The sequence below is a fragment of the Vulpes lagopus genome, chromosome 20, assembly GCF_018345385.1.
Source record: "Vulpes lagopus strain Blue_001 chromosome 20, ASM1834538v1, whole genome shotgun sequence".
In the NCBI taxonomy this organism is placed as follows: Eukaryota; Metazoa; Chordata; class Mammalia; order Carnivora; family Canidae; genus Vulpes; species Vulpes lagopus.
Genome location: NC_054843.1, coordinates 6,629,998 through 6,656,757, shown reverse-complemented (window position 1 = coordinate 6,656,757; position 26,760 = coordinate 6,629,998). Strand labels below are relative to the sequence as shown.

Genomic DNA, 26,760 nt, shown 5'->3' with positions numbered 1-26,760 from the left:
AACAAAGTGGGCAGGTAGGTCTGTGTGAACTCTAACGTGGCCTCTTACTAACTATTAGACCCTGGGAAAAGTTAGTTGACCTCTGGAAGCTCCATTTTCCTCATCAGGGAAATTGTGATTAAGAATTCCATTTCCCAAGATTTCCTGAGATGGTGTCTCCAAACTGCTTACCAAAAACCCTGCCATGGAGTAAGGACTCATGAAGTTCTTATAGTGGCCATGGTATTTTTGGTTTTATGTGGCACATTTCCTCTGAGAAGCTGTGTGAAACTCATCTTTCCCATTCCCTTCAGTTTTGCTCAACAAGTAAGTTCCTGGCATTTCCTCAAATTCAGAGCTATTGCTTTGGTTTGAGTTTAGAATTACTTCTGTGGCAAAGAATTACTCTGGTTCTCGGAATCTGTAGTATAGGCCAGGGATAGCTGGAATTCTTGATTTTGAGAACGCACAATACATAGCTTTTTATTTTGCTGGATAAAAATTTCTTTTTTTTTTAAAAAAAGCCTACTATCTAGTATGAAGAGCACTTCATTTAAAAAATATTTAATACCAAATAATCTCAGAAAAAGGGCAATTCTTCCCTTGAGGGGTCACTTTTCATAGACTTCCATTCTCTCTCTCTCTCTCTCTCTCTCTCTCTCACACACACACACACACACACACACACACACACACACACACATACACACACAGATCAGGGGACATTTCACCAAAGGTGGTCAGACTCCTGCTGGCTTCCGTGTAGAATAATGGCCCTAGACCAGTGAGGATGATGGAAGCCAGAGGTGGGAAGAGAAAGCTGAACAGCCTTCTGGAAAGGTGTGGCTTGCGGACTGAGCAGAGTGAAGTATGAGCATCTGACCTGCTGGGACGATGACTCTACGCTCGTTCGTGGTCATGTTTGGGGGCGGCATGTGCTTCTCCTCCATGTAGCTGCCATAATTCATGCCCACAGTGTCGGGGCTGCCCACCATCTTCCCGCCTTTGGCCATACTGCATTCATCCGGGGAGTTCCTGAAGGAGAAGAAGATAAATCCTACCATTATTGTTGCCACCAAGAAGCCTGCCTCCCAGTCTTTTTGTGATATACAGAGAGAACCAAAGAAGGGCAAGGTGGGGAGGCTGAGGAAGGAGGAGAAGAGAAGAGAAATGTCAAAGGGCAAATACAGTGTCGGCTCTGCGCTGAATGACCGTGTCCCCTCAAAACTCCATTTTTGAAGCCCTGACACCAAAAGTAATGGTTTTTGGAAGTGGGGCCTTTGGGAGGTGACCAGGGTCCCACAAGGTCCTGACAGTGAGGACTCTGTGATGGAATTAGTGCCCTTACAAGAAGCAGAAGAGACCAGAGGACTCTCCTTCTCTGTCTCTGCCACTGAGCACACACTGAGAAGGTGGCCGTCCACAGCCCAATGAGAGAGCTCTCCCTAGACCCCAACCCTGCCAGCACCTTGGTCCTGAAGTTCTAGCCTCCAGAACTGTGAGAAATACATTAATAGATGCCTGCTGGGTAAGCCCTCCCCAGTCTGTGGTATTTTGTTATGACAGCGGAGTTGGACTAATATAGCGCCCACGCTCGGTTGAAGCACCAAGCAGACACCAGGGATGCAAAGCTGCCACCTGGCTTCTCTTTCTTAAGCCAGCTCCTTCTGAAACTGTCATGTCAAAACTTCCCTGGTGACAGCTGTTTGGAAACACTTGCAGGGAACAGTGAACTACCATTGTCCTCTCTCTGTGACTATAAACAAGCCATGTACACAGATGCTCGGAGGCAAAACCGGCTCTGAAGGCACTCTGACAGCCTTATCCTAGAACGGCATTCCTCTTCCAAACCTCAGAATGAGATCCTTGTGTCCAATTTCAAATCCCTATAGCCAATCTTTAGATATGGAGCTTTGAAGGCTCACCATGTCCCCAGCGGAGGTGCAGGCAGGCAGGACAGAGGAGGAGGCAGGCCTGGCACCCTGGGAGGTGGCAGGAGAGTACACTCAGCAGCCCCTAGGCTGGGATGGGATGAAGCCAGCTCTGAGGATGCAGAAAGGGGTCAGCAACTGGCACTCGGGTAACCCTTCACAGAGCTACTGTTACTAAGGCAGATGTAGTCATTTGGATAAAGACAAATCTGCCTTTCTTTTCCGGAAATATATATCTATTTAGTGAAATTTGAAGGGTAGAGGATATGGTGGAATCATATCTAATAGGGAAATCCCACATGAAATATCCAGCTTACCTGGGAAACAGAAAAATATGTCAATGTCTTTTAGAAGTTAACCCACAGATGGTTAACTCAAGCTCACTGTATAGCTGAGGAATCTTGATGGTTGGGTTACGTCTTCCAAGGTGGATTTCTGGCAATTTCCTCTCTAGCTCTACCCAACACAGGACTTTCATGCCTTTGGGAATCTCCAAATTTCCACTGGATGTCAGATTTCCTGACCCAGTGTCTAAAGCCTTGAGGCTACGGATTCCACTCCAACGAGCTTTACTTCATCTTCTCCACAGCTCAGTAGTGGGAGCTCTACAGCCAACTTGTGGAATCATGGAACTGTGGGACTGGCATGGACCTGACCCTCAAGTCTGAGAAGGTCGAAACCATCTGAGGCAAAAGGGCACTCTCCGGGTGGGACAGAGCTGAGTTGGGATGGGGGAGTTTATTCAAGAGCCAAATGTGTGGCAGGGGTGTGGACAGAAAGGGCAGACGGATGGGCAGTGCCCTGCAAAGAGCATTCAGCATCTCTAGAACTATTAAAAACCAAAGGGCCTTCTCTGCACTTGCTCACGTGGCTGGTGCTGATGGAAGGGGCTGAGGGCTGTCAAGGAGGAAGGAGCAGGCATGTCTGTGGGTAGAGATCATGGTCAGGGTCACAGGACTAGGGCCCTACCACAGGCCTGGAAATCCATGGTCCTGCTTCATGGCATCCTCACAGCTGTGCTAACATGAAGGAAATTTAAAAACAAACACAGTCTGAGTTCCCATGGTGCAGATCCTCTATATTTCCACCGCTGCCTACACATGCACTACTTCCTGCTGATGCTACTTTTCCTGGCTTCAAACACTTATCTCTAGAAGCCTCATCCTAATATCACAACATGGAATGTCTTCACTTGAGACTTTGTTTCCCATCCCTTTGGAAAATTCCACCAGTTGAGTGGAGGATGTGTGTTTTGGTCTATTTATCTCAAGGAGAGAAGTTACTAGGACGAGGGGACAGAGTCTGAAAATTTTGGTTCTTCAGGGCAAAAGCTTTAGATGCTGCTCAGCGGATGAGAGTAACTCCAGCTACAACTATAAAGTCTAGGGTGAGCACTGTGGGTTCTGCTCATTCAGTCATCTGTTTAGACCACTTTTATTGAGTGCCCACTGTATACCAGGCACCATAAATCCCCTCTTCTCTAGCAAGACAGGTAAGCTTTCCCATTCAGCTTTCATTGTAAAAAAACAGCCACATGAGCCCATCAGACCTGATTTTCAAAAGCTGCCCCTTCAGAACACTGTATTTTGTTTAAGCTTCAGAGGAAGACAGATTGGAACCATGTTCTTGATCATTTCAAATAGTTTTTGTAAAAACTCTAAGGGAACTCCATCCCCGAGGAGAGGAGAGGGTCACTCCACAGGCCTCCGACATGCTGGACTCAAGCAGGTAATCAAGGTATAGGGGCCCCAAGGATCCCAGGTGTGCTGTTCCCGCTTCTCAATCTTTTCCCTTGTTTATTCTCTTGGGAATTTTAACAGCCCAAGAGGAGAGCATATATACATGGGCCCTGTCCTGAGACCCTAACCTTTATCGGTCCTCTCACAGCCTGAGGCAGCAGGTATGGGCAGCATATATACTTTTCAGAGGTATAGCTGAAGGGGTATGGTCAGTTCCCAGAGCCAGGAGGGGTCAGAATTAAGACTTGAAGCTAGACAGCCTAACCCACTGTCCATGCTTCTGGTCCCCATGTGGGGACCTCCACAAGGAAGCCTCCACCAAGGAAGGAAAGATGCTGTTCTTACAAGGTAAAATAGGCCTTAATTTCAGAAAGGCATGGAGAACTCCCTGGCCACGTGTTACTCTGGTTTAAGGCATGCATTGCAACACCTGCACAATTCCTATTCTAGGACACCACTGTAGCTAGCCCCATGGCTTGTTCAATTCCGGGCACAGCAGGTGTGGGACCCAACCAGGACATGTCTAAAAAAAAAAACCTGAGTAAGAAATAGAGGCAATTCCCGGAGATTTTTTCAGAGGCATCTATTTAGACACTTTGTTTAAAGGAAAAAAAATCTTAACATGATTCAGAGAACTGGCAAGTGTCTATTTAAAAGTCTCCCAATAAATACATTTTCAGCTCATGGCCCAGGTGTGATAAGGAAAGACCCACACTTCGGAAATCTGCCTCCTGACTGACTGCACTGAGCTCCACAGACACTGTGCATTCTAAGGCTTGCAAGTTGGCAGGGAGAAACTTCCCAGGAACAGTTTGGTATTCCACTTGCATCACGTGATTCCTACTCCAACATGATAAGGATTGGACGTTCAATGCATTGCTTTTGAAATACACGTAGCAAAGGGCATCCCTTTAAATATTCTATTTTTAGTATTTGCATATGTGTTTTCCAGCGGTTTCTGTGAAAATTCTAAGGCAATTCATTAGATGCTTGTTAAATGGAGAATTGTTTGGGGAATATGAAATGTCTCTGTGTTATTGTTCCGGGGGTTAATTTCATTATTGCAAATAGATGTCATGAAAGATATTTCTCTCAAGGACTCCGTCTTTTGGGGGCATACAGAAGTTATTATGCAAATCAAAATCACAATAAGAGATCACCCCACACCTGTCAGGATGGCTAGTCCAAAAAAAAAAAAGATAATAAACTGTTGGCAAAGATGTAAAGAAATTGGAGCCCTCGGTGGGGATGCAAAATGGTGCAGCATTGGGACACAGGATAGAGGTTCCTTGAAAGTCTTCAGAAAAGACAACCATATGACCCAGCAATCTCATTTATGCATATTTATCTGAAAGAACTGAAATCTACACTTCAAAGAGATATTAGCACTACTATAGTCACTGCACACTCATTCACAATGATCAAGGCGTGGAAGTGATGTGTCCACTAATGGGTGAATGGATAAAGATAATGTGGTGTATACAATAGTGGGATACTATTTTCCTTTAAAAGAAGGAAATTCTACAGTCTATGGCTGTGCATGAACCTTGAGGACATTACACTGAGTGACATAAGCCAGTCACAGAAGGACAAATAGCATGGGATTCCATTTACATGAGGTGTCTAATGTGGTCAATTTGAGGGAATTGAAGTGGTTTTTCAGAGCTCAGGGAGGGAGAAATGGGGAGTTAATACTAATCAAGAGGCATCAGATTTCAGTCAAGCGAGATGAAAAAGCTCTCGAGACCTGTTCTCCAATATTCTACCTATGGTGAACAATAATAATATACATCTCAAAATTTGTTGAAAGGGTAGATCTCATATTAAGTGTTCTCACCTCAATAAAATAAAATAAATTAAGAATTACTGTGTCTTCGGGTGCCTGGGTGGCTCAGTGAGTTAAGTGCTTGCCTTTGGCTCAGGTCAGGATCCAGGATCAAGTCCTGAGTTGGGTTCCCCACCCTCAGCAGGAAGTCTGCTTCTCCATCTGCCCCTCCCCCTGCTTGTACTCTCTCTCTCTCTCTCTCATTCTCTCAAATAAATAAATAAAATCTTTAAAAAAAAAAAAAAGAGTTACTAGGTCTTAACTACATTCTCAAATGCACATTTTCAAGTCTGGGTTTTATGTGTAACCCGAAAACCACCGGTCTTGGCAATCCCATAGAGAATGTGGCATTGGTGAGAGGGACCAGGAGCTGAGAGGACACCTGCTCCCCTCTGTCAGAGCAGGAGAAATCTCACACTGGGCTGAGGTCACCTCAGCGGGGGAAGGCTGGTGCAGAGGGAAGAATTTCACTAAGACACTGGACAACAGCTGGGGCACCATATCACTTCCCAACTCCTGTACCATCCTCTTGGAGCCACATAGCTTTAGGAGGTCAGTATCAGAAGCAACCTCACAGATCTCCCTGGGGTGTGGGGTAATTGGGGTCACTCCGGGGAATACAGAAGTAGTGCAGAAAGCCCATTCTACCTACATGATAAAAAGATGGGGCAATGGAGCCCTTCTTCAGGTAACTGGAGACACATGCCCAATTAAGTTGTTTTATTGAGCCTCAAGGAATGAATCACTTATAAACAGTGTTTGGAGAATAAAGTCTGTGAACTGAGATAACCAGCACTGACTTCTTACGACATACTGGTATTTCAAATTAATGGTGAAAGGGCATGGCAAAGAATATCAAATAAACTGGAACTGCATTAAATTTAAATTCAGGTGAGAAGGCAGACATGAACCCCCCCCCCATGAACATGAACATGACCATGAACCCACCCCCCCACAGGGTTCTCATACAGTTTCAGAATCAAGGAGTTAGAAGAGGCTCCATTCCCAAGCCCCCAGACATGACTTTCCAGAAGCTACTTAGACCAACAAATGTTCAGTTTATGTGAACATTTTTCTAAACAGGAGATTCCATCATTTTCCACTGTAACTTTAGAGTTATATTTATGTGGATATGTGGTGGTTTTCAATATATTTTCCCCTACCCTTTCTCAAACTGTGTGTCATTTATAAGATTGTATATAAGACATGCAATATAAGACAGTTATAAAATACATGCAAGACAAAATGATAACATGAATAATCAAAGGATTGAAGTGAATGGAATGTAAGGCAGAAAAATAATTAATCATAATATCAGCACATTGAGTAGGCTTACTCTTTATAGCTGCTAGAAGTAGGACACCAATTTATCTCTGAGCTTCCTACTAGCCAAAGCAAAGAAGGAAATGTATCCTGTCATAATTCAAGGTGTCAGACACATCAAGATGAACCAGTTATTCAGCAGAAGCAGAAGTTTCTCTCATGGCTTCTCCCGAAGAAAAGTGGGTGATACAGCAAGCAATATCCTTCCCAAATCCAGAGCATTCCACACAGTGCCTGGGAGCTGGTGACAAAGCAGGGGGCTCCAAGAACACAGATCTCAGCTGCTTTGGCTACAGAAATCAAGAGATTGCACATGCTTAGCTAGTCCTTCATACTTGCCATTTCTTGACACTTTTGGAAAGAATGGGCCAACCAGAGAGATCGGTGAAGGGATCTTGAGAGATGGAATGCTATATATTCCAGTTTCCACAATCTTCTATTTCTGTGTTTTAAACTCAAATTTGCCTCTGAAAGTGCCTAATGCATTGTGGACAAACAAATGTTTATAGACCTCAGTTGATTTGAACCTAGGCTGTTGGGATCCTGAGTCCAAGTACCTTTTTTAAAGATTTTATTTATTTATTCATGAGAAACACAGAAAGAGAGGCAGAGATATAGGCAGAGGGAGAAGCAGGCTCCCTGCAGTAGCCCGATGTGGGACTTGATCCCAGGACCCCAGAATCATGCCCTGAGCCAAAGGCAGACGCTCAACCACTGAGCCTCCCAGGTGCCCCTTGAGTCCAAGTACTTGACCACTACACTCTAGGACTTCACCTGGTAACTCCACATGAGCAGTCACTCTCATGGACATGCAACATAAGTGGATGGGCCCTCAGAAAACTCCATTTATTTACTGTTGGGTATTTTCAGAAGAATATCCTGGGAGTGGCCCTGAAGGCAGTCATGGAGAGATGTGCAGATGTGAGCTGAGCAGTGGCAGCCACGTACAAAGCCAGGGCCTCCAGGGAGAAGCCCAAGATGGCATGTTGATGTGGATATACACATGAATTTTGATTAGTCTAGGTTTTTTTTGATCACCTCAATTTCCAGTTGAATGTCAAATGCTCCCCCCATAAGACTCCCTTGAGGTGCTCGGTACCGTACATGCTCTGCAGAGATGACGGGCTTGCACACTGGGAGCCTTGGAGGGAGTCAGATGAGAGGTCCCCACACTAAGAGGCATAGCAAGCAATAAATCTGATCCTGAATGTCGGCCCAAGAACTGAGGACCAGGACACAAGCTGGACCATCAGAAAAGCAGTCTCAGGTTTTAAGATCAAGTGGAACACAGCCTGAGACAAAAGCTTCATTTAGCTGTTCCTATACATAATACCTTATTTTTAAAAGGGGTAACACACCTGTGAAAATGTACTGAGAAATTAAAGTCGGGGCTTTGTTTTTGAAAAACAGAATAAACTTGGCATCTGACATTGGTTTGCTCACATCAGAGACTGCTTACAGCAGGGGAGATTCCATCATGGAAAGAGCCCGCAGTGAAGGGCACAGACGTGGCCATTAGCTTGACAAAAATGGAGCCTCAGCCCTGCGCTGTCGTCTGTACCACTTGAATGGACCTCATTGATCTGAGAATGTCGCTGAGTGAAGCCCCAGGCGACAATCCTGAGCTCACTAGCCACATGAAGTCTGTGATTCACCCTCACTTCAGAAGAGTTAGCAGAGGCACTAGTGTCTTAGGAAAAAGTCCAAGGCAAGTCAAAATCAAATTGGGAAAATCAATATACTTCCTCTAGAAGTGGGTAGAGACAAATCCACAATCCTCTTGAAAATCTACCTATTCTTCAAGACCCATCCTTCTTCCCATGCCTGGATTCCTCTTGCACTTAAAGAGACCACTGTCTGCAATCTTGCTCTCCACCTCATGCTGGTGGAGTGTTCCTGAGCTTTAACTTCCAGATTGATCTTCCACAAATACAAACCCATGCTGGCTATGTGTATCCTAAGCCCTTCCCACCTTTGGGTAAACCCACACTCCCCAGATTCCCTGTTGGCCCTGGGTCTCCTCAATTCATTCACTCCTTTAACCACTACTTATGGAGCAAGTCTCTCAGCCAGGCCCTGTCCCAGGTGCTAGGAATACATCGGCGTCCCTGTTCTCATGGTGTCTGCATTTGAGTGCAGAAACCCCCTCTCCCACACTCTACATTCTCTTGCCCTCAAAGACCGTGTTCTGTATCACCCTGACTCTTAGGTGGATAAGCAAGCTAATGTTACTATGGTGCAGTCTTCAGCTCATCCCTGTTTACCAGAATGTCACTATCTTCCCGAATGTTCTTTTTAGTTTATTGGGTGATGAAGCTATGTAAGAGAAATACAAAGGTTTTCTTTGGCAGCTCTGCCCTAAAAGCCCAAAGAGGTCAGTTCCGAGAGAGGGCCCGTGGGAGGCTGGCTGGGGCATGCATTCCGGGCCTGTCTCAAACCCGAATACCGAAAAACCCTTCTCAGGTGGTTTTCCTCCTAAGAACCCTAAAAGCACATACTTAGTCCTAATCGACCGAACAAACTCCTAATCGAGTTTCATAGCATGAATTGAGGTAAGGCACCACAAAAAGTATTTTCAGGACCCCAGACAAGGAGGGGATTGTCTGGAGAGCGCCGGGGTAATTTGTGGGTCTGTTTTATTTCTGAATCAGAGGCAGTGGAAAAGCTGCTTCAGACCCCATGGCCCGAGCAGCGGGTGGAGCTCGGCAGTGATTCATGGAGAGCTCCCCGCTCAAACTGAAACTGTAGATGTTTGTCTTCACAGCTGTGTGTTATTTTTACCCTTGCTAAATATGTTCTCTTACACCTGGAATCCCAGTCTCTTCCCTCCAGTCCAGTCCCCTTCCCCTTCTCCAAAGCAGCTGAAGACTAAGTTAATTAAAAAAGTCACCACTAACTCACTAACAGTTAGTTCTTTGTCCCTGAAAGGGGTTTGAAGTTTCCCTGCATTTCACTATTTAAGTTTCTATTTCTCTTTATGGCTTGAGAATGGATATCAGCAAGATCTTGAAATCTGGGGAGAAATACATCCTTTTGGGACTCATCATTAGGAAATAAAATATTCTATAGACTAAGATCTCTATAAACATGCTCAGGATGTTTTACCTCGTGAGTGGTGTGTGTGTGTGTGTGTGTGTGTGTGTGTGTGTGTGTGTGTGTTTCTTTTATTCTTTGCTCAAAACACGTTTCTCAGAGAGGAACGAATTAAGCCAAATAGCCACCAAGGTGCTTCAATTTTTTATTTTCATAACAGGCTATGTAAATTCTGGTTAACCAACATGATTTCACTTTTGAGACAGAGTATGCCAAAGCAGTCCCCCTGTCCCTCTGCCAACACCCACAGCGACCTGATGGGACTCCCGTGTGTCATAATGGGGAGCAGGACTCCTAGGCTCTCTTCCCCTACAAAATGGAACCCATCCACTGGACGTCCCAAGAGATGGCAAAGACAGCAAGGAGCGTCTGCTGCAAAGAGGGGATGAGGAGAAGTCTGCTCCAGACAGAGAAGCAGTAGCAGAGGCTTTGTCCCCTCCTGACTTTTCCCTGAGTAAGATTCTGTCAGGCCATGTCTCAGTTTTGCAGCCCAAGGAACTGACATCTATAAAGACTCAAGGCCTCTTACAAGTAGGACAAGCTATTACTAACTGACCTCACTATCACCCTTCGGAAAAATTCACCAGCTTACCAGTCTCCAACACCGTGCCACCCACACCTTGGAAGAAGGCCGAGCTTAATTAGGAGCCATCAGAAGCCTGAGGCAGACAGAAGCAAATGCAATTGCTGTTGCAGGTGTGACAGTCCTAACATAATACATGAAGTCTTACAGAAAATATAGGAAAACACATATTAAGTCAAATGTCGAGGAGTCAAAGTAGAAAGGCATGGAGAAAGTGCAGGCCCAGCAAACCACTTTCAAATACCAAATACTGAGTGCTGCATATAAAAGGAGGAAACCCGGCATTCGAAGACTTTCAGCCAAGATTCCATTCTGTAGGTAGAGGCTGGGCACAGCAAGCTCAGCACAGACGACATGCAGAGTCCATGAGCCGTCACCATCCTGAGAACTCTACATTTCAGCCCAATGAGTATTTACTGGGAGCCACCAATGTGCTCGGATGGCAAGTCTCTTCATCACGCTTACAATTTTTAAAATGTGATTTTGTTTGGAGACATCTCACGAAGGTAATGTGAAGGTGAGTGCGGGTAACTTGACCTGCTGTAATAAATTCAGATGAGACGCAGGTAAATGGTTTTTAATGTGTACTCTCTGCAAGACAACAAAATGGTCAGGGTGTGGATGTAATGCCTCTCGGACAAGAGACAGAATGCATGGCTCGTCCGTCATCTGGAGGAAGCGCCGCTGTCCCTGCCAACACAGAAGAGCTGTCTGGCTCAAGGAAGCAGCCTGAGGGAGAGGAGAGGAGCCCAGGCCTAGGGTCAAAGGGCCTACGACAGGTGGATGTGAGCAAGTTATGAAAATACTGACTCAATGTTTTTCACCCAAAAAAAGGGATATAATCATAATGCCATTTCACAAATTTATTGTTTTTTTTTATTTATTTATGATAGTCACACAGAGAGAGAGAGAGAGGCAGAGACACAGGCAGAGGGAGAAGCAGGCTCCATGCACCGGAGCCTGATGTGGGATTCGATCCCGGGTCTCCAGGATCGCGCCCTGGGCCAAAGGCAGGCGCCAAACCGCTGCGCCACCCAGGGATCCCCCATTTCACAAATTTAATGAAGAAATTGGAGGAGATACTGTGTACTAAAATTCTATTAATAAATCACAGTATGCTGTGGAGGTACTGATGAATGTTGCTCATCTGGGATGCTCTGTTTCATGCCCAGGAGGTCTGGGTCACACCGTCATGCCTGCTACGGTTGAGCCCTGAACATCCCTCTGTTCTGAACTTGTCACGTGATTTCACAGAACATTCCTCACCTTTGAGGGACCATGAGCTTCTTTTACTCATCTTCATAGCAGCTAACACAGTGCATGATGTAAACGCCAATTAAATGTTAATTTAGGACAAGTTTTTCTCAGTTTGGGCACTATTGACATTTGGGGCCAGACCATTCTTTTGGAGATGGAAGGAGTGGGGTGGGGGTGGGGGGATCCTTTCTTGTATATTATAGGATGTTGAGCAGGATCTTTGGCCTCCAGCCACTAAATGTGAGGAACGCCCCCCAGTTGTGACAAAAATGTCTGCAGACTTTGCCAAATGTGCCCTGAGGCACAATCACTGTGGTTGACCACTGCTGGTTTAATGAATTAAGATCCACTGAACTCAGGCAAGGAGGCAAGGGCTCCCTCATTGTGCCTGGTGTTTATGAGCGCTAAGTGTGTGGCCTCAAGGTCTCGCCCAATGCTTGGAGGGGCCCAGACCTTATTCACCCCACTTCCCTCTTTCTTACTCTGTAGGTTCAACCCAGCAGCAAAGCACATCAGTTCTACCTTCAAAATATATCCAGAATGCCATCATTCTCCCCACCCCTCCACCACTACCACTCTCACCGAGGCCCCACCATCCCATACCCTAATTCCTGCAGAGGCCTCTCAGCAGGTCTCGACTTCACTACCGGAGCCAGGGAGATCCTGCTAAATCCTGCTAAATCACACCCCCAACTTTTGCCTACAGCACCCCGTTGGGTCTCCTAGCTCACTCAGAGTGAGGCCCACAATCACTTTACCTCATTGCCTGTTTGTGGCTTGGGTTACTAAATGTCAGTCACGATTGTCCTCTAAAGCTTCAGCCTGACCTCAGGGCCTTTGCACTCAGCACTTCCTTTTCCTGGAATATTCTGCTGTTTAACCAGGAGGCAGTCTCCCTCACTGCCTTTGGGGCTTTATTCAAATGTCACTTTCTTAGAGGTAATGTTCTCAGGCCACCCTCTGTCCTGCCTCATTTTTCTCCTTAACATTTACCGTAATCTAACCAGCTATATGTTTTAATTGGTTATCTGATTCAATGGCCATCTTCCCCCAGGAGAAAGTGAATATAGCAGGGCAGATATTTTTTTGTGTTTTATGACTCTCTATGTCAGGTACCTAGAACAGTGACTGCACAGGGTAGATGCTCAATAAATACTTGTTGCATGAATGAACAACTGCCGGCATAACCAGTATGTCTGATGTCAAGATGGACCAATCAGATAAGCCCCTTTCCTGTCGTCGTCATCACACTGCAGGTGGCATGCTCATTAAACATTATGTCCAAAGCATCTTGCTATCTCACTCTAGGCCGGAGTTACCCACCCAGTGAATCTTCCTGCCAGACCACACAGAGGGGCAAGACCCAGTCTCCCCCTCCCAGCCACACAGGCTCAGGCAGGTAAAACCCCACTATGGTGTGAGGTGAGGGAGGCGCACCTCGGCTCAGGCAGATGGACCTCCCGGGAGCAGACCAACCTCTCCACGTTGCATTCTCCCAGACTCTGCTGGCCACTCATTTTTCATCTCCCTGAATCCTGCAACAGAGCACTGATTCTCAGATCGGTGAGCACAGGAATCCCCAGAAGGCTCATTAAAGCAGAGAGTGCTGGGCTCCATCCCAGAGTCTTGTCGGATTCAGCAGGTGTGGGGAGGGCCCAAGAATGTGCATGTCTAACAGCTCCCGGCTGGTGCTGATGCTGCTGATCTTGGGGCTCCACTGTGAGAATTGCCACACCAGGGAGCCCTCACTGAACTCGAGCAAGAGGTTAATGACTCCAGGTGGTGTGGGGACTGGGCTGGGGCAGGATTCACAGCATGGCACCCAAATTCATTATGTTCCAGGTGCAATAAGCTTCCAGGGGGGCCTACATGGATTTGTTACTTCCAGGTGGGCTACATGGGATTTTCATGTATGGAAGGATGCAGGAGATGTCCAATGCAGCCTTTCTGAGATCCGGCTGACTCTCTGAGTCAGAGATACTCAGATGCCATCAAACAGCTGCTTTGCACACAATACTGCCTTTCATTTAAGGCAATCATGTGTGTGTGTGTGCATGCGTGTGTGCGTGTGTGTCTTTTTCTCACCCATATTGCCTGTCTATAGTGACTTGAGCCTTAGCAACCTCACAATAAATTAAGGTCATCACCGGGGGGTTTGCTGGAGGCCAGGCAAGCATGCAACCCCACTGGCAGGAACCTTTGTGTGTACTGTGTGGGCAAACAGCTGGTTCAAGTTTGACTGTGCACAGACACTTCCCCACCGTGTGAACACTTGGGGGTATCTTGTGTGTAAGGCTGGAGTGAAGAAAGAGGGAAGGCAGGGTGGCCATGGACTACTGAGGCTGAGAAATGATGTCCTGTGTCTACACAGCGTGCAGTGAGATTAGTGTCTGCAAGAACCGTGCCCTCTGATACAGCAGCAGCCAAGCCAAACCCACAATTACTTCCCTGTTGGCTCACAAAGCAGTGGTTCCTTTCTCTCCTGTTTTCCTTTTATTATTTTTTATAGAGCTCTATTATAATGGCAACAGATTTCATTTCACCACTTATATTTCATTTCAGGACCCTGTGAGCCCAGAAGGGCTGAGGTTTTGTAGAATTCCATCATTTGGTTAAGAAACAAAGTCCCTCCCTCTACCCAAAGCACTTGGCCTTTTCCTCCAAGGGTAACAGACTGAGAGGGTCAGAAAGGACCATTCCCAAGGATGGTGTTCTGTCAGAGGGAGCTGGGTCAGATTCAGGCAAGACCCCAGCTACAGAGTGCTCTTGTACTTGGGGATATTCACCAAAGAGCAATGAAGGACCGCAAAGGGAACTGCTCACATGTTGCAGCCAAAGCCTGGGTTTTGACTTATGTCAATTCCCCCTTGAATTTGACTTCTAGAGGCACGTGGCCCCCTCAGAAGTCCACTGCATGAAAGCTCATAGCAATGACAATTAGAAGAAGCTGCTGAGCTGGGGGCCAGGACATACACTTCTTTTCTTGCTTCTGTCCCAAAGTCCCTGACATACCTGGTCTGGGGCTTCCAGTCAGGGGAGTGGTGGGGAGGTGGCCACTACCTCCAGAAAGATGCTTGGCAGGGGGTGGGGGGAATGTTCAGGAGCTACACCCCTTTTCTTGGTTCCCATGCCCTCCTCCACACTGACTCTGCCATGAAACCTGCAGGGCAGGACTCCTGTTCTCCATGGCGCTGCCTCTGCCCCTGACACCTTAGGTAGAGCTGATATATAGCCAGAGGCCCATTCAAGGTTTCCAGAATGAAGGCAGAGTGACTGCAGGGCCATGTCCTCTTGTTACGGAGCTGGGACTGATGTGTGTAAGTATCATGCAGTGAGTCAGAAAACCCTGCAGGTCTGACCCACAGCCATCTTCTGTCTGCTTGTTGGGGCTCTAGATGAAGTAAGCCTTAGCTACACTGAGGGATTCTGAGTATTCCCTTTCTCCATGAACCCCCCTGGCAGCTTGGCATGCTCTGAAGCACAGACTCTGCTGGGCCACCCACCTCTCAGTACTCTGGTAGGTCCCAGTGAACTACAGATATTATGAACACCCCCTTACCACTTCCCATCTGGCCAGGCTGAGCCCCTTAGTGACAAGGAACTGGACACCCCCGGGGAACCTTGGTTAGGAAGTCTGAAAGGAATGGCTTCACCAACCACTGACCAGCACAGGGTCTGGGAGTACCAGGTATGGCCAGTTTCCTGTGTCCATCTGGTCAGGGCACCACACCCAGTGACTTAACCCAACACTAATCGAGGTGTTGCTGTGATAATATTGCATAGATACTGTTAACATCTATAACCCACTGACATAAAATAAAGGCAATTATTCTTCATAATGTGGGTGGGCCTCTTCTAATCCACTGAAGGTCTAAAGAGCAAAAACTCAGCTCTCCCTAAGGAAGAGAAAGTCTGCAGCATCAACTCCTGCTTGAGTTTTCAGCCTGCCAGCCTAGCCTGTCCTCCAGATCTCACATTTGAGAGCCCACACAACCACAAGAGCCAATTCAACAGACACACCAGGCCGGCCCCACACTCAACTCCAGCAGATACACTGGGCTCTGGCAAGGATGGACAGGAGCACTGGATTTGTCTCTATAGTAGACATGTCACTTTATTGGGGTGGGTAACGATGTCACTTGGTGACCAGTAGATACCTGCGTCAGAGCTCAACTCCACAAAGCCTAGGAGGTGACTGAAGCCCCTCCCTCCCCATTTCACACCAGATCTGCCATTTTTCATCAAAGAAGCATATGAACCTTGATCAAAGGTAGATGCAGTCATCTGTGCTCTCTTCACGGACGGCACCTGCCAATCATACCACCGTGGATCCAAGAGGAAGACAAGGATCACGAGACTGAATTCCCTCAGTATCCACCACCAAAACACATCACAGTTGGCTTCAAAAGCTGGAACTGCCTTCAAAATTTCTGTGATGGGAACCTTCTGAGCAATCCTAGAATTTTGTGAGGGCCTAAGAGAGGAAGGTAGTAAGGTTTCCATTGTTCCTTCACAAGAAAACTGATCGGTTCCTCCAAAAACGATTGCATTTCACAGAAAATAGACCCACCTTTGCTCCTGAAAGGAACCCCCAAAGGGCCTCCCTTAGTCAGCTGGCCTGAGGAATATGGAAGAAGCTTCCTGGGAGCCCCGTCCTTCTTGAGGACCCAGCCCCTGGGCTAGGCTCATTGTTCCTGTCCTGAATCCCTGTGGGGACCTCCTCAGGTTGAGAAGGCTGGCGCACGGCCCAGCCAGGTGGCAAATGGACACTGGCTACGGATGGGAAACACAAGCCTGCCTCAAAGGAAATAGTGGCCACTTCTTCTGCAAGACACCAGGCTTCTTCTATTTACATGTTCTGCTAAACTCAGGAATAGTAGAATGAGAACAAGAGAAGGTTTCGCTTCTCTGACACCATCCTCGACTCCTTGCTTGGTCTCCTCCCGAGGCTGCTAAATCCACGCTGGCAATTCCTAGAGCTGGTCGTAGGCCATGCTCCAGAAATAAGGGCCTGGACCTGGCTCACTCTGCGCAGACCTGCCTGGAATCACCTCAGCACCCTCTGTCCGAAGTGTTCTCTCCCACTCTCTCCCACACGCAAGGTCTAACACAGTCTTTCTCTAACACACAGACATAGACACAGACACAGACACACACACACACACACACACACACACACACACACACTGGTGGATTCCCTGCAGGTAGAAACTAGACTTGGAAGAAGAAGTGCTAAGTACTCTCAGCGCTCACAGCACGATGACCAGTTAATGAACCCTGGGAACATTCTATCAGATAGATAGGTTTACCTGTGAAATACGGGCACGTAACCATCAACTAGCTGGGACTCTGCTCCCCTGAACCCTTTGGCATTTCCTACTGAGCTCTTTCCATCCTCTCGGGACTCAAGGAGCCACTTACTGCCTTGCTGGGCCTGCCTTGGCTTGAACTCCATTTAAAGGACCAGCATCATAGCAAGATTCAACAGCAGAGTTATCATTCTCATTTTGCAGAAGCAGCTAGATGCATGGAGGGAACGGACTTCTTGGAGCCAAGGAAAGCTCTGACATCTGCAGTCTCCCTGTCTGGCATGTCAGCCTCCCCTCAGCATTCTTGCTAAGGTACGGTGACTTGGGCCCTTCATCAACTACAAGCTGATGCAAAGGTTTCCAGCACTTATAAAACAATTATAAAAATCGCATTTAGCAATATATTGCAATATATATTATATATACATATATAATATATATATATACATATATATAATATATATTGCAATAAGGTGGAAAATGCACTCACTGGGTGTGGAGTCAAACACTCCTGGTTTGAATCCAGTTGCTTTAAGCTGTGATCTTGGGTTAGCCAGAAAATGCGTGAGCCTCAGTTCCCTCTTCCATGGTATGGGGACAAGCATTCCTCACAGGGCTGCTTGGAGGACTGATAAATATGAAAGCGTTTTGTACGTGATAGAGCACTAACAAATGTGAGCCGTTCTTACGACTCCGTGTCAGACCGTGCAACATTTAAAAGAAATTACCCAGGTACGCCTGGGTGGCTCAGTTGGTTAAATGTCTGACCTTTGGTTTCAGCTCAGGTCGTGATCTCAGAGTCCTGGGATGGTGCCCACCTCGAGCCCTGCACTCAGCAGCAAGTACACTTGAGATTCTCTCTCTCCCTTCCCCCCTGCCGCTGCCCCTGCTTGTGCTGTTTTTCTCTTACTCTCTCAAACGAATAAATAAATCCTTGGGGGGGAAAAAAAGAAATTATCCCCTTCTTGTCTTGAGATTTTATATTCTTTCTGAATAAATATGGGGCATTATACCATACTTGAAATCAACTTTACTTTTCAAACCCCCATCGGATTAAATGTTTTTGAGTCTCAGGGACTGTTGTTCTGCATCTGATAATACATTCTATGCGACAGTGGCATTATCGTGACAAACTCAGGAAAGTGGATACTCATGCATGCCATCAGAGCTGGGCTTTAAATATAAGAACGATGAGAAGAAACAGTGTGCAGTAAGAGAAGGGACAGAGGAGGGTGGGGGCGGTGGAGGACATATGAAGTAGACATGCCAGCCAAGTCATATGGCTTGGACATATGCTGCACTGCCTGGCCACTAGCTGACACTCTCCCTCCATAAAAACATAAGACAGCACTATTTTCCAGGCAATAAAAACCTCAGAGATGAATCCTGCCATATGTGGGCATGGCCCCCCTCCCACGGAGCCCTCATGCCTGGGAAATAGAATTGAACACTACATCTTCAAAGGGAGTTCTTGGTAAATATACTACCGGTTTTACAACCTCTATCCTCCACGCAAACCACTGGAGAACACATTTTCTCAGCATTGCCCAATGTTACCGTTCGGTGGCCTTAGGTTCTGAAACAGTCTTTGGAGAAGCGTGACTGACTTCCAATTTACCTTTTCAGGGGACAGGAAAACCAGAAGTCCCAGAGAACAAGAGTCAGGGGTCTCCTTACCTTGAGCCGTTCACCTGGTTAGGGTTACATTCCATCTTGATGGTGACCCTGGCTGGGGGTTGAGACAGCCAGTCCTGCTGAGGGACGCGTGGGCTCATCTTGGAGGTCTGTCCATAGTCGCCGGAGGAGGACGCGGTCATGTCCGTCTTAGCCAGGTGTGGTGTCCCGTAGGCACACTCAAACAATGACTGGTCCTCGCTCACAACCGATAACGCTTCCTGAATGCCCAAAGAAACACACATTCAGGACACGCCGAAGGACAGTCATGCTTCAAAGAGCCACTGACTTTAGAGTCGTTTCTTACGGGGGGGCTACGTTTTAGGGAGTTTTCATAGAATCCATTCCTATGTCTGAGGAGAAAAAAGTAGCTTGTTTTCTTTCCCTTCAGACTATAACAGTTGGAACTGGCCGGCCCAGAAAAACTTTCCTGTGGGTCTCCGAGCATCCCCGGCTTGACTGCAGCAGTGCAGATAATACCCACTTTAATCTCAACTCAAGGAAGTTGAATTTCAAAGGTCTTAGAAGACATCCAATTGCATGTGTCATTATTTGACAAATGCAATCTATAATTCAAGCAGACAGGGTACAGAATGGTCGTGGAGATTAAAAAAAGAAATGTGACGGGTAACACCTAAACATCTGGCGATATTGCCACATTCCCAGGAGATTTTAAAGAAGAGTCACTTAGAAGAAGGCTAAAGGGAAGTGGAGCCCCGAAGGACAAACGTACAAAGATAAAAATTTTTCCACTTCTAAGTTATTAGCTGAAATAGAGTTTCAAGCGGTGCTTCCATGATGGCAAACATCTGGATGATAAATGAACCAGAAAAAAAAAAAAAAAAAAAAGCTGTGAATTATCCAGATGCCTCCAAATACCAGGGTGTTTAAAATATCTGGATCTCTGACTAGCTCTTTTTCTCCTTTATTTTCTGTTAGTATCTTCGGTCTTTTGTAGGATTTGGTGAAAAGAAACAGAAATATGTCATTGTTGGATCATTAATTCTCCTGGGGTTTAAGGTCACACAAGTGGTTAGCCTATGGCTACACTTCTATATTCTATGGCCAAATCAGCAAAGGCAAGTTAGATTTGGACATTTCAACTACTAATGATATATCATGTAGCAGAAGAACTATGACACAATATAATATTGATTTCTATCAGAGAAAAAATTGTGCAATAACTCATTTTAATTTTAATCCTTTGGCATCCTCAGTATTGCTACTAACTGGTGAGAAGCAAATGCTGCCCAGGTCACATTTTTTTTTAATGGAAATTTTGATGCCAGGGTGGAGGCAGACCATGGAGAACTTTAGTCCAAACTTCTCATCCCCAAATGAGAAAACGTGAGATCCAGAAAGGTCCAGAACTCACCTTGAAGTAAGCTGTGGAACTGGGGACACATCGGGCAGGTGTGTTACTGTCCACTCCCTCAACCTATGACGATGCCTTTCTTACATCTCTTGGTTGGGATATTGTTTACATTAGCACTCCCTTCTTCTTCAAGTTGATATTTAAGTAAGTAGGGACCCTCCCTGTTAGTCACAGAGCCTTAAGCAGCAGCCTTTCTAAGATTCAGACCACTCTCCTTACCTAGAAGCATCGGGATCTTTAGGGAACACATGAAATTTCACAAAGCCCCCTTCCAAACCCAGTGCATACTCTGCTACTCTCTCCGCCACCCACCCAAGGAGTAACTTCACAGGTACCAGAACTATGTGGCCAGGCACACTGCGCTAGGAATCAGTGAGCAGGAAAGAAGCACAAGCACCCAGCAGCACTCTGCCCCCAGAGCAGTGGCCAAGTGCCTATAGATACCTAACACCGCACCACCCCCAACTTATTAAACCCAACTTCTTAAAGATCCCTCAAATCACAGCTTGGGGGGACACCTGGATGGCTCAGCAGTTGAGCATCTGCCTTCGGCTCAGGGTGTGATCCTAGAGACCCGGGATCAAGTCCCACATCAGGCTCCCTGCATGGAGCCTGCTTCTCCCTCTGCCCATGTCTCTGCGTGCCTCTCTATCTGTCTCTCTCATGAATAAATAAGTAAAATCTTTTTTTAAAAATCACAGCTTGGGACACTTGCGGGAAGAATAAGCTGGTGGTTGACACAGTAACACAAAACATACAAAAAAGAACATGTTGAAAAAAAAAAAAAAAAGAACACGTTGTAGCTGCCAGACAGCCAGAATCAGACACAAGAAAGAGAAAAAAAAAAAAAAAGGTAAGGCATCTCTGAATACATGCCAAAATCAAACACATCGACAACACACACCAACAACACAAGGCAGCACCACCAAAGCGCAGTGTGCAGCAACAGGCACGGGGGACCTCTCCTCTGCAAGGGGAGTGAAGGAACCTGAGCCACCTACACTCCCAGACGAGGGTTTAAGAGTAAGACTGGCATCACTACATGGACCTAGTGTAGCAGTGCTATTCAATAAAGACATAAATCACAGCTGCTTATATAATGTTTGCGGAACAGAGTCTCCCACCCCGGAGCAGCCCTGGATAGAAAGTTTTCACACACTCACAACAGGACACAAGGCTGACTGGCGCCCTCCACTCCCGCCTGATCCTGCAGACTCCAGCCCGATTCCAGCTCCGGCTCCAACGGGGATAATGCATTACTGCGTGTTACTAGCATCAGCTCACCCGGGAAGAGAAATATGAATAAAGGTGCAATTTCTAACAGAACTTGGCAGAAACAGGTGAGGTTTAAGGGACAGGCTCAGTTTTAAATTACAAGTGAAAAAGAAAAAAGTTTTCATAGCAGAAGTGAGCCTACAAGGTCAAAATATTAGTATACCCCCAAGATAAAGCAAGGTATCCTTGCAAAGCCTGCCAATGACTGAATAAATGTAGTATAAGGTTTAAGAAGTGGACCGAAAGAGCAGAACTAAGACAAGGCTCCAGTGTGTGTTTGGTGGGGGAGGAACCCCATTCTCACATCTGGCAAAGCATTATTTCAGCACATGGCTTTCTAAAGAAAGAAATCAAAGTTAATTGAGATCGATTTTTGGGGGGGGTACTTACAAAGCTAAAGATAAGGGAGACACACATCTTTTCTTCATATCTTAGAATTCTCCTCAAAGTTAGCATTGCATAAAAGATGAGAAAGGTGATGCGACTCAGAATATCAAAGGTTGCTTTTGTTCACTAGAGGAGAAAGAGCCCCAAAGTGAGGGCGCTTCAGAATAAACACCTCAGAAAGAGTGAAATACAATCCACATTCTGGAACGACAGAGCAATTAGAAAGCATGGCCCAAAGTGATTCTAACTAACCCGAGAGTGCCGAACACCTAGAAGTACGTACAGGTCAGGAAAAGGAAACACAAAATCAACCTCCCGTTCTCTCTCTCCCTCTCACACACACACCCGTGCCCATGTAGCACATGTGAACAATGAGGGGGGAGTAAAAAAAAAAAGCCCAAAGGGTGATGTTTCCAAGACCTACTTCAACAGCACAATCACTAGAATTAACTGCTGCTCTTCAGAGGAAAACAGGCAACAGACGCCATGGGCCAGCAGCATCTGTTTGTTCATCCATTAGACTCAGTCATGTTATTACACGCAGGCTTCATCATCCCTTTGGTTCGATATGAATGACAAAGGCTATTGCACAGGATTCTCCCGCCCTGGCAGCTCTGGGACTTCAAAGCGGGAGAGGATCTCGCCCAGTAGGATTAAAACCAGAACGGAGCTCTGAGCACAGGCTAGTAACCAGGAACACATGAATCCCTCAACTCCAGCTCGGCAAGGGACTTCTGGCCTTGATTGACGCTGTCGTTGCTTCCCTGCCTGCCACCTGGCTTCCCTCCTCATCCATGGCCACCTCACCTACCTACCTGCCTACCTGCCAAGGGTGTCGGCAGATGCCTTAGTTAACATGTATAGGTTATGCTCTCAGAACCTTCAGCCAGCCGCAGGACTTGGGAGACTGCTTTGGTTGCTTTATAGCAGAAAACTCAAAAAAAAAAAAAAAAAAAGTCAAAACCTGGCAGAAACATGGCATAATAATTTAATATGCTTGCCTCTATGTTACTATAAAAAGACCTGAACTTTAGATTGGTGTGTGCTAGTGTGTGGGGGTGTTTTCTCTGTAGCTCCAGGAAAGTTGGGATAGTCCAATGTGGCAAGTGGCAGGCTACCAATGTCATTTTTTTTTTTGAACTTACGAGACACACATAAATTCTAAGCAAAATGCCCCCAAACTAAAGGTGCTGCTGTGTTAGCACTCGAGTGTTTATTATTTCATATGAATACTGAATATACCAATAAAATACAAGGACCATTCCTTCCAATCTTGGTCAGGGCACAACAGTCAACTGATAGTTTCAGAAACTGGGAAGTTCTCAACTAGATGATATTTCATAGTGTAAGACTAAAATTTGATTTATTTTCAAGTAACTAGATGTGGGTACAGCAAAGGATCCAAATGCTTAGATTACAAAGATAGCAATAAAAAGTCGACTGCACTTTGTAAGTGCACTGACATTTTCGGCAAAAGACTTCAGGGATCCTGAAACAGATGAATCCCTTTCTGTAACAGATGAATATTTTTGAGGGGCTCCTATATTTCAAGTAAAAGAATTAGAAAATAAGGGATCCTATTTGCTTCTAATTTGTCATCCCCCCGGGTTAAAAGTACTATATTGTCAAATCCAGAGAACCCAACATACTTAGATTTCCATGAAATCCGGGCTTGATGTGGAAGCCAGTCTCAGAATGATCCGCTCTCTTTCACAGTTGGAGCAAGTGAAGCCCACAGAGAGACACGGTCCTTCCATGGTTTTCAAAAATTCAGAACATAACCAGAACTCAACATCCACAGACCTGGATTCCCAAGCCCTCCGGTGGTGAGGAAACACAAGCGGAAAAACTAAATGGAACAAGCATGCTGAGTAAGATTATGGTCATGCTTTAGAAAACGTTCTTAAAGATGTCCTGGTCATCACAACACAGTGTCTACTCCAGAAAGCTAGTGTCATCTAAAATCAGGAGCCTGCCTCTTCCACTGTGCCTCTTAGCACATTACAACCCAATACAAAACTCCACCTTAAATTTCCTCCTACACACAGCCAAGCAGAATTTGGTGCATCACACAACTCCACACCCTGCCATGAGTAAGATATCTTGTGGCCACTTTCTCACAAACAGCCGATCCATCACAGAACACCCAGGTTGCCCAGTTAACAAAGCGCTCTGCATGCATATCTTTTTAAAACCTATGTCACTGACTTTAAGATACACCATTTTTCACATTTTCCCAGCTCTGAAATCCGGATGATCCTACAGTCAATGGTATGCCATGGTTTATGGGCAGCATGTCTTCCACTTTGGTGGCAGAGAAAATAATGGTTCGTTTTATAACCAGTGGGCATCTTAAATCTATGAAATGTGGTTATTCAGTTCTGACAACAGTCCCATACAGTCAGTTGTCATTCCTGGATGAGAAAGCGGAATGCAGAAGAAGAGTGTCATTAATAATGTAGACCAGGTGGAAGCAGAATCCCAGGATTTAGGATGGAATTGAAGTATCATCAGAAGATGGAAATGAACCCTCTAAGTACAACAGACTCTCCCATGAATCTAAAAGCTACTCAGCAATAGGCTCCAGATAGGTTTCAGTATTTATGTAATCCACAAAGCTGTTCTTTTCTCTGGTTAATCAGATAATTTAGATTCAAACTGATTGTCATGTACTGGGATGCGTTCATGGTGGATGGATGCCAGACTTCTCTTAGTGAATAATACAGAGGAAAAATCGGACAGGTAGGAACACCATTATAAGTATGCTAGAGCCAGTGCCACTTGGTGGCCTTAATGGATGTCTGCAGACCTAATGATATGGGAAAACTATTTATTAGGTTGTCTCAAGCAAAATTGTTCAGAACATCTCTTTGACGCAGATGCCACGCAATTGATGCTCCTAGAAAGTCACCTCCTACTCTCATTTGGGAGAGAAAAAAGCAACACAAACAAAACAGACAAAGCACCTAGGGGAGACCCTCACCTCCCACCATTCATCCAACAACCACATACCAACTGCTCGGGAGTTTTTTTTTTTTTAATAAATAAATAAATAAATAAATAAATAAATAAATAAATTCATTCATTCATTCATTTAAGACACGGGGAGAGAGAGCAAGAGAGGGGCAGAGACACAGGCAGAGGGAGAAGCAGGCTCCATGCAGGAAGCCTGACGTGGGATTCGATCTGGGGTCTCCAGGATCACACCCTGGGCTGCAGGCAGCGCTAAACCGCTGTGCCACTGGGGCTGCCCTCGGGAGTTTTTATTCTAAATGTGTATGGTTTTGCATTCAGATACAGCCAACATCTCATGTAATAAACTTCATCTGACCAGTGTGTCTTTTCATTATGACACGAAAAAAGCCAAACATTAAGTGACACAGGACTCATCAAGCTGGGTGTGAATCACTGCTGCCCTTTCTTGGCATTCTTTTCTTTTTAACTCTTCAGTGTGGGGAATCATTAAAATCATAGATTAAATGCAGCATCTAGCTTTGTGTCACGTTTTTCTCATTTAACACGTTGCTATTTTAGTCCTTCAAAAAATATAAAAAATCTTGGATTAACCTCAAAGGAAAAATGCACGTAGGCAAATGAAGTCCATGTAAAGAATGTACTTCTCCAATATGGCATTGTTGCAGTATCGGAAAAGTTGACAATGCACAACACCAGCTCTGTGCTAGGAGAACGAGACACAGGGCTGGTGCAGAGATAAGGAGATACATCCAGATGTGCAGATACCCACTGAGACACACAGATGTACACCCATCTCACTGTCTACAATCCATCTGTCCATCTATCTGTCATCATCTTTATTCACAGAGCATGTGAGAAGACCTTCACATAATCCCCATCTCAGCATACTCACTGGGACAGATATTGCCTAGATGGTGCAGAAGACCTGAATTCTCCCCCTTCCATCTTTCCTCGTTTCTTCCTTTTTCATCCTAGGAGTTTTCCCTCCACTCTGTATATCCCTTTGGAAAACACTGAGCTGGAGATGGGTCCCCTGATGACCTCCTGTCGCACTTCCCTGGTCTGAACTCTCTGGGTTTCTCCTTGGCTATGGGGCAGGCTGAGGTGGCTTCCAGAATTCTCTTTGTTCAGATACTTCTTCCTCAACTCCTGCATTTATTAAATTATAAGCACTTTCAGGGCAGGATCCTTTGTGCATGTGTTACTAGCATCAAAAGAACTTCTCAACACCACATGTTTGCTGATGTTAATATTAACCATTGAAGTCATGAAATCATATTATAGCCACATCATAATGCAATAAGTAGGGTCCAGAAACATCTATCACATCACAACAAAGGATCCACACTTATGAGATCATTGGATTTTGCAGCCAGTGACCACGAATCCAGAGGCTGTCACCAGCAATATGTCTGTAGTCACTCTCATGGGGCACATGATCGCAGCAGGGTCTTGCCTTAAATCTTTGTGGGCATAAACTGGGGACTTTATGGAGTTAGAAATATACAAATGAAATAAGGCTTCCTGGAAAATGAGAATTCCAAAGCAAGGAAGAAGCATTCATCAGGGAGTAGAAATCCTAGAAATATTGTGAAAGCCTAGAGCTCTGCAGAAAAATTTCCAAGAAAGAATAGGTCTATCTCACATGATGAAAATGAGATTTCAGTGAACCCTGAGCAATTAGAGAGCCAGCTAACATAATGTTAAAATAACTTCTGTTTACTTGCTCGGTGATGCGCAGGATGCCCTTTCAAATATTTGAAAGGAGAGCATAAGGAGACTATTTCTCCCAGCAATCAAAGGGTACAGTTTCAGATGTGCAAGATGAGTGCATCCCAGAGACCCACCACACAGCTTGGGGCTGGAGTTAACCACACTGTGTTGTCGACCTAAACATTTGCTATGAGGGTGCATTTTATGTTAAGTGTTCTTATCACACACACAAAAATAAATAAAGAGGGAGGAAGGAAACTTGTTGAGGTGATGGATGTGTTTATGGCATAGATTGCGGTGGTGGTTTCACGGGTGGATACT

General features: G+C 45.7%; 1 protein-coding gene across 5 annotated transcripts in view; it reads right to left on the bottom strand.

Moving 5' to 3' along the window:
- The window catches only part of ERG (ETS transcription factor ERG), a 174,789-nt gene that overhangs the window by 39,586 nt on the left and 108,443 nt on the right, over window positions 1–26,760 (bottom strand). For 4 of the 5 annotated variants that reach the window (XM_041734990.1, XM_041734992.1, XM_041734989.1 and 1 more), the window contains exons 2-3: window positions 18,717–18,934; window positions 863–1,014 (exon numbers count right to left, since the gene is read on the bottom strand). In XM_041734990.1, coding sequence (XP_041590924.1) covers window positions 863–1,014; window positions 18,717–18,934 — 370 coding nt within the window. Of the gene's footprint in view, window positions 1–862; window positions 1,015–18,716; window positions 18,935–21,251; window positions 21,272–26,760 lie in introns of those variants that run through there. The other variant, XM_041734993.1, reaches the window with a different exon arrangement.